The 8,856-nt window shown below is 37.4% G+C and overlaps 1 protein-coding gene across 1 annotated transcript in view; it reads left to right on the forward strand.

Moving 5' to 3' along the window:
- LOC102215665 (neurexin-2-like) overlaps positions 1-8,856 on the forward strand; it is a 337,295-nt gene that overhangs the window by 169,043 nt on the left and 159,396 nt on the right. Inside the window, exon 4 of the mRNA XM_013913079.1 lies at positions 2,967-2,996. Coding sequence (XP_013768533.1) covers positions 2,967-2,996 — 30 coding nt within the window. The remainder of the gene's footprint in view (positions 1-2,966; positions 2,997-8,856) is intronic.

Consider the following 8,856-nt stretch of genomic DNA (forward strand, 5'->3'; position numbering starts at 1 on the left):
AAGAAATCTTTTACGTTTTTCTGTTTTACTTTTTAATACAATACTTTGGAATCACTGTGTCCTTTTGATTATCTTTTGGCTACATTTTGTTATCTGCACACCTGTCTCTTAATCTTTCATTCGCACAGGCTGTGAGGATGCCAATGACACCTTGTTTTCATTTTTTTTGTTGTCTTTTTCTGTCTGTTTTACCTCTTCTTTGCCTTCTTTTGTGTTCCTTTTCCATAAAATTGTACCACTGCTTTTTGCTCGGCTAAGCTGGATGAGGTCGGGGTGGGAGGTGGGGGGATGTATTTGAATGATTTGGTATGCAGCGACAGCACCATTCTGTTTCATTGCAGGAGCCTTCGCCTTATCTCCTTAATGGATTATGAGCAAGGGAACAAAAACAGAAGGAGGCAGAGTGAGAATGATTGAACTCCCCGCAAAAGGCCGGCAGGAAACGGACTGAAGCCAGATAAATAAAACACTCTGCCTGTATATTTCTTCTTCCCCTGAATCACAGATGTTATTAAGAAAGAGGACAATAGAAACAGCTTGTAGTGAAGAGTCATTTGAGCTTCTGTAGGCTTTGCCTTCTGATTTGTCTGCCTGCTGGTTGGTAGTGTAGATGTGTTTGTGCATAGACTAACAGCTAGCCACTTTTGACTATAAACACTTTTATTTTGGTCCAGTTTGTCTTCAAGAAAAAGCAGAAACCAAACGTTTAGAAAACTTTAACTATCAAACACTTCAATTAGTCACTCTTTGTGCTTAAAATTGTTACACAGACAACATTTGCTGTTCGTGCAAGCTGTCTCGGCTGAGATTAGTTCTGCTTTAAAGGTTGTTGCTCTTATTTGGTACGGCTAGAGTTCTAAATCTGTGTTTTAGCACATTATTTATTTGGGAGGTTAGGTGAAAAATTGTACTGAGACTGAATGATTTCTATTTAAATGTATTCTGAATATGATCTGCAATAACAGACACTTTTAGGAAATCATTCAAGAGAATGTGCAGAATACCAGCATGTCATAGAATCCATAGATCAGATCACTGCGGCTAACTGGGACTTGAACTTTTGTTTGTTTGCCAGATGCTGATATTAAAAACAGAAGTAATGTTTAACAGTTAAAGGCTGTTGCTCTGTGTTCCCTCAATCATCAATGGTTATTTATATTAATCTGTTTGCTGATAACACCAAAAGTCTTGTGCTTGAAGTGGTATTGATCAAGAAAAGACAGGTTGAGATGAAATGATTCGACCTTCTGGGTCTTCTAGTTCAACAGACATAGTGCTGTTTGTATTCCGTGCAGCCTGGGGTTAAATCCAATTTGCTGTAGCTGTTTAGTGTATGTGGGAATAAACTCTGCTTGAGGCCATAGCGCTTTAGTCTTTTCAGTTTTATTTATCTGACTGACATGGTTTACTTCCAAGAATTCTATTGAAAAACATGCTGCTCTATGTGTGCAGCTGATGACCACTGTCAGCTGATAGGAAGCTTACAACAGCTCTTTTCCTGTTTTTCCTTTTTTGTCACGCTTTTTCCCTTATAACCACCAGTACGATAGCTTTCCCCAAACAGGAACTATATAGTAGCTAAAAAGAGTGGGGATGTTAAAATGTTTCAGTTGGTCACCATCTGTCCACCACTGTACAATTACTAATAATAATGCATATACTTTATACTGTGTCCATATACATTTATATTTCTCCTCTATAGTCTTTATATCGCCTGCGAGGTTCGAGTCAATAACTACAAAATGCAAGCAACTGCTTCCTGAATGACACTCTTGTGCTGTTCACAAACACCAACTCCATCCACAGAGTCTTTGACTCTAGCTGGCAGCGATATTTCTTGGTCTTCTATGCAGACTCGGTAAGGTTAGTGTACACATGAACTGCCTGCTGGAGGTTCTGGTTAGAGAATTAGAAGAAGAACTACTGACATTAGCTGTAGTCCAAGATTATGGAGTTGGAGTACATCCTGCTGTGGAAGTAGAGTCTACGTATGGAAAAGTTTGAAGTTCACTAAATATGTTCATCCAGTTGTGAAAACCATGAATTGTAAAACTGCTTTTCCGTGTTTGTAACTTCATTTAGTTTAGGCAACAACCTTTGACAGGTGGACACTGTTCAGGTTGTTGCTTATTTTAAAGACAGCTGGAAGCACGTTGTTGTCTTTATATGGGGGCAGGTACTCTTTCTGGGATTGTATTCTCAACAGTTTTCTGTGTGTGTGTTCATGGCGTTGAATAATAATAGAGTATCTTGAACTGATCTCTGTGACTATGGCTTTTTGAAAGTTGCATAATGTAAGATTTATATTAGCTGCTAGCACCAACAGGAGCTCATTGTCTCTGTTGAATCTATTGAAATGCGTGTTTGGCTAGACGTTTGCTTGGTAGCCTACAGCCAGCTTAATAACTGCTTGGAATGGTGTTCTGATAATATCTACCCACATTAGGGTGCAGAGAACGTTTGATCCTGTAGCATGTTTCCAGATTTATCTTTGACCTCCTCTGTGTGAACCTTGCAAAGCTCTTTGTGTGTGTGTGTGTGTGTGTGAGTGTGTGTCTGGTTTGAGTACAGTTGGATATGAGATACCAGGTTCAAGCCTTTTCTGCCAAACAGTTCTCTGTGTGTTCCATAAGTACTCCAAAGGAAAAAAAAGCATTTGTGAGAGCAATAACCTTCGGGGGTTGCGCCAAATAAAAATGCTTTTTTTTCTAACCCCCCCACCCCCCCACACACCTCACTCAAGAAGTGTTTGCTCGTTTTCCGTTACTATTCGCTCTTTCTCTCTATCTTTCTCTCTCTTTCTCGTTTTTTACCTTTGATTTGAACTCTGACATCCAAGTCTGCCCCAGGATGTCTGTCACAAACTGCAGTCCAACGTTGTGACAATGCTTTTTTTCTTCCCGTGCCTTTTATGACCTTCTTTTCTTCCTCTTTCTGTTCTTTTTTTCTGTTTTTTCCCTTTCAAGGTCTGGCGCACCTGACGTTAAACGACCAAGGTATGGGTTCATTCCTTTTTTATTTTGGTTCTGTTTTTAGAGGAACTGACTCAGCCCTCTTTGCCCCAAAACTACTGCTTTCTCTCACAGTTTCCTCCTCTGCTTTTTACCTTCCCTCTCTGCCATATCCCACCATTTCCCCCCAAATCCTCCTCTTTGGCTTTTAATCTTTTGCATCATTCTCCCCTGTTGCTGCCCCTTCTTTGTCACATTTTACTTTTTCTTTTTTGACTTTTGGTTATGCCTCCTGCTTCTCCTTCCTCTCCCTGCTGCCATATCTTTGTGCTTTTTTGTGACCGCCACCAATACGTGTCCCACCCTTTGTCCTGTCCTATGGCTCACGTCCTGGACCTTCACCTCTGACCACCTTTGACCCCGACGACCTGACCCCGGGGCTGAAGGTAACACTTTTCTGCTATCCCTTTTCTTTGGGTTTAAACAAGAATAATTTAACAAAACAAAAGGAAGAAAAAAATCCTGCTGATTCTATTGGAAATGTGTTTGTTGGTCAAAATTACAACAGCAAAATGTGTCCACACTCTCATTCACTAACACTTCAAGGTGAAAGTGTTGTCGAATGTGCAGAGTTTCTCTTCACCACTCTGCTGACATTCCCATTGTTTGGCACTCAGATGTTTTAAAGGGCAAACAGTTCAAGTTCTGATGATTCTTGAATTGTCATTGTTATTCTGTTTTGAGACAATGTGTTTTGACACTGCTATGAACACTGGATGTTATTGATGTTATTGACTGCAATGTATACACTGACCTGCATATGTCACACACCAGCTGTTTAACCTCTGCACACCACACTTTTCTCCCTCAGTGTCTGCAAATTTTCCAGAAAGGTGTTTAATTCATGATCAAAGGTTAAATCTGAATATTTGATTGCAATTTGTGCAGCCAACATCCCTTTTAAACTACACTTAGCGGATGTTCATTAGTTCCTCAATTGTATTCATCTGACCTCCAATCTTCATAAAAAAAGTGTTAAGCAAAGCCATTAAAGCAAAAAATGAACAAGTGCAATGCATGTTCTGACCATTTCTGGGGGTGGAGACGTTGCTTTCTTCTATCGTGGAAGTCCATGTTTCAAGCAGGCTTGAACTCCTTCCCTTTCTTTTTACTGTTTATTCTTACTGTCCTGTATTGATACAGAACAAATGAGAGACATGATCAAGGTTATTAAAAATGTCAAATAGGCTTTAGATTTCATCTTACCTAATATAACGTTGTTTGATGATTTGAACCAAAGTCATAGCATTCATCATTTCTGGATTTTTGCTTCACAAAGCTGAGATTAGGCCTTATATAATAATGATGAGAAATATTGCATAACTGTACCAGCTGTATTAAAGATTGATGCTGAAAATCAAAACACACTTTAAACAGACATTTAGTTTGCATTAGATGTGCGCACATTGATTCACTATGGAGGGCAAAAGACATGCTTTTTTTGATCACTGCTCATAATCAATCAGAAGAAGTGAATCTGCTTGTTATTCAGCCCATGTGTTTCCTTTTTCATGTGCCGATTCTGACAAAACGTAAAAAAACAAAACAAAACAAAGAACTCCAGTCCGTTGCTCTGCCATCTCTACATGCTGCTTCTATTTCTGCAGACCTTGCATCTCCAAAGTGTCAATAAATGTTTTGAATGGAATTATTCCTCATCTTAACTTAACTGCATAGTAAATATGTGGTGGTGTTTCACATTACAATGTTAAATGAACCGTGTTAACCCCACAAGACCACCCAGTAATACATTGTGCCTTATTTAGTAACAGGGACATACTTTTGAAGAGATATACTGGGCCAAAGTTTATGGATCGGGAACTACAGAGCAATGGAGATGCAAGGATATTGTTGGTGACAACATGCATACTTTGTGCTGACATGGCCCTGTTTGTTAACTAAAAGGGATGCACCAATGAACCAGTGTTCTGATTAGATGCACATACCTTTTCTTAAGGTATCTTCCAGTACTCAGAGCCAAGTGTGAAGTTTGAGGCAACAGTGGTAACCAGTGCACCATTGTTCCATAGAATTTGAAGGATTATAATGATTACTCAGACACATGTGGTAGATTCTATAACAAACAAACATCACAATGCACAAAAACCCATTTCTACTTAATTCTGTGTTAATAACTATAACTGATTATTAATCAAATTGATTGTAATATTATCTACAATTGATAATGAAGAACCATAAAAAGTGTAGTATGTGTAGTATCTGATGTTATGTTACTGTTATTTCACCCTTAAAATACATGAATGATGGTCTAACTCACACAAGATTTATTGATAACCAAATACTCCACTGTGTCTCCTTAGATTAAGATCATCCTGTGAAAGACAACAAGACCTTTGGAAAACAATCAAACAAAAAAAATCATACTTTAGGATCTTACTTTGTGGAAGTCAAGTCTTAGTTATGTCAAGAAACAACTGCTCTGAAAATAAATTGATGTTTACATTAATATTTGTATTCTACTTTCAGTAATTCTTTAATTAACAAATTAATAACAACAACAAACTTTGGTTGAGTGCTATCAGTAAATGCATTCAACATAACAGGCAATAATAATAAAACAATCTGAGTAATGTAGAAATCCCCTTAATCACACATGAAATGCAGATTTAGCCCAGCAAATTTAGACTTAAATGTAATTCCTACAGAATAAAAAAGACTGACTTGCTTCTAGTTTACAAGAATAATGCAACCACAGAATGCTAAACACATCTTAAGCTAGAAAGACCTGCTGTGTATTTGGTCTGAAACAGCAAATCTACTCCTTTATGCATGCTCACTTAAATGACAGAAAGTCCACAAGTGTTCACAATGAAGTGAAATAATAACCGACCTTGCTCTCCCGTGTGCCACGTGCTAATGAGATCCAAAAAATAAATGTTCACTCTTTTGGAAGAAGCTTTTTCATGTATCATTCTTCCTTCAGACAAACTCTCTTCCTGCTACTGTTTGTGCTCTATTTGACTTAAAAGCATCAGACGTAATGAAGGGTAAGCAATAAACCATGCTAAAACATACAGCATAATTTGTTGTTGTTGTTTTTAGGGGAAATGTATATGTTAATTTGTTTTTTTATGTTTCTTCAATTGAATTATAAGTGAATACTACAGTGATAGTACGTAAATGATCTTTACCATGTTTTTTGTTTTTCTTCATTTATTTAAGATAAGCAGAGGTTTCATCCATAAAATCATCATACTTTTTGTGAAGTCTGATGCTTTTATTTTCAAAGGTAGATGGTAGTAGGAAAAAAAGGTTTGTTATCACAAGCAATAGCAAGTAACATTGTTAGGCTTTCTCACAGGTCTTCTGTGTTTCTAAGTGAGTGTTTGAAAGTCTGTGCTTCCTATCATGCAAATGAAAGCTGCTGCTGCTGCAGCTAGAATGAAATTCTTCCAAACTGCTACTCAGTCCTGCCAATATCTAATGTAGTAAGTCCATTCAACTGAACTAAATGGACTGCCTTAGATCAGCCTGATCCAGCTTTTAGAGTCTGGGCCTCAAATGCAACACTGAACAATTCAATCTCCAGTCAACCACTTCAAAGGAAAACTGGGCACACCCAAAGGCGCTGGATCTTATTCATTGTTTTAGAAAAGCAGGGGTTTGGAAATGTTGAATTTCAACATTGAAAAAAAAAGATCTACATAAATAATCTGGGAAACAAATACCATTGACTGATACAGAGATCCTAATGCACACACTAAAAACATCTTAAAAATAAAAACAAATATGCCCGTAAACACATTTTGTATAAGTGTGTTTGTGTGTACATGTACATGTACCCTAACCATGCAGATCTGGATTTTTAAAATTTTATTTCTTTTAAGAAAAATTTTGGTCAGTTCTTAAGATCAGAAGCAAGCGGCACAGTGGTCATATAACCAGGCCAAGAAAATCAATGTCCATCTTCTCTCAAACCCAAGGCTGTCCTTCACAGCTGCTGGAAGGACAAACCCCAGCTTTTAGTCAGTGCCGATCTTTATCTGCCTGCCTGTAAGGCTGCTGTCAGTTCCACACATTGGGCTGCATATTTGTAAACCAAAACATAACATTTCATTTTGATTTAATTATTTTAATAAGAACAGAAGAACAGAAGTCAAATTTATGGAGTATACAATGATTAAACATTACAAAAAATACAATAATACAAATTGTTTTGTCATCCTGAAGACACAACTGATTGACTGATTAAACGTCAGAAGAGGTACAGTAGATGCGCATGTACATATCTCTGTATATGTAAGTGTATATGTACCATGAAAGGACACGCACTTACTTTCCAGAACGAATTATCTAAAGCATTTAGTTTTTCCGCTGGAAACTTTATTTGCTTTGTGACACTTCACTCAGTAGCAAATCCTCTGCTGTCCAATTAATGAACTATCACATTACTGCCACATGAAACAGCTGATGCTGTGCCCTCTGCGACCCTAAGGCTTACAGCAGATAGAAAGACTACTTACAACAGCTATAGTCCAAGATAGTGGTGAAATCAAAATTGATACAACAGAAACTTGACCGGTCAAACACAAGATTGGAAGCTCCAGGAAAACCGATTAACAGCAACTAAACTCAAGGGAACATTGTCCACTAGCAAATTTATCATAAATGGCTTCTTTCAAAACAAACAAAACAATTGCTGAAATGAGTTACTCCACATGATTGGGTGGCTGTTAGTCTCCTCATGAAGGGAAGACGTTTGTAATCGCTCTGTCTGTCTGTTTGACAGCAGTCTAGCATCAATAGTTTTCAAGATCTCATCTGTCTGTTGGTAGATACCAATAACAGCTCAAGATGATTTAATTTGAGGGAAAATCAGGTCAACGTTACACTAAATGTCAACATCAGTAAAAACCTTATATTAAAATTTTTTGACCATCTTCAAACTTCACAACAATTATACTAGGAATGTGGGGATAGGTTGGCCAAGCGTTTGACCTTGACCTTCATTATTCAAATTCAATCATATGGATAAAAACATTAAATACACAATTTTATTCAGACACGAATGTGTTGGTAAAAACAGCCCAAACTGCTTTTTGCATATAAAACAAAAAAGTTAAATAAAATAAAATAAAGCATAAAAGTTTTAGTGTGGCGCTTTGGGGGTGTCAACCTCTCTGAGTGCAAAAAAAGCATCTCTTCCATTATTATAAGACCTCCTCAAGGTAAAAGATTGTTTCTTATGAACTCTTTTAATTGCCACTGTTGTTTTATTGTGTCATTGGGCTCCCCAAACTTCATTAACAAGTTTCACAAGTACATGTATTGCCTAAATCTAACTACATTTGGGTCAATTTTTTGGTCTTTCAATTTTGTGGTCCAGGCGATGTCCTTCATCTCCACATTTGAATGGAATCTGTCTCCTGTGCTTCTACCTTAAATGAAGCAGCTAATTGTTCTCTAAAGCTGGTGGGAGCAGGCACGCTCTGTTTTGCGTAACTATTTTTAAATCCCGGTAGCTTTGCAAAAACTGCATTATAAAAAACTGCAGCAGCAAAAACATAATATTCCAGAAAAACGCTTTGCCAATCCGATCAGCTGTTCATAACACTTCCTACGTCCATCAGCGTGAACTATCGCATGTCCTCCATATCCTGCCCGAAACCGGAAGTGACGTCATTTTGCGGAAATGTGGTTTTTTACCATCAGGGCCTATATGAGTCTATACTGGTGTTTTTAAAAGTTATGTTTGACTTTATGACTTTCTCTAAGCCTCTTAAATTTCTCTAACTAGAAATATATGTTAAAAAACAAAATCACAAATTTTCTGTAGTTTATTGCACTTTTTTGCAATGTATGTAATTACTATGCACTTAATGCA

The sequence above is a fragment of the Pundamilia nyererei genome, unplaced genomic scaffold (genome assembly GCF_000239375.1).
Source record: "Pundamilia nyererei isolate P.nyererei 1_Seehausen unplaced genomic scaffold, PunNye1.0 scaffold00114, whole genome shotgun sequence".
Taxonomy (NCBI): Eukaryota; Metazoa; Chordata; class Actinopteri; order Cichliformes; family Cichlidae; genus Pundamilia; species Pundamilia nyererei.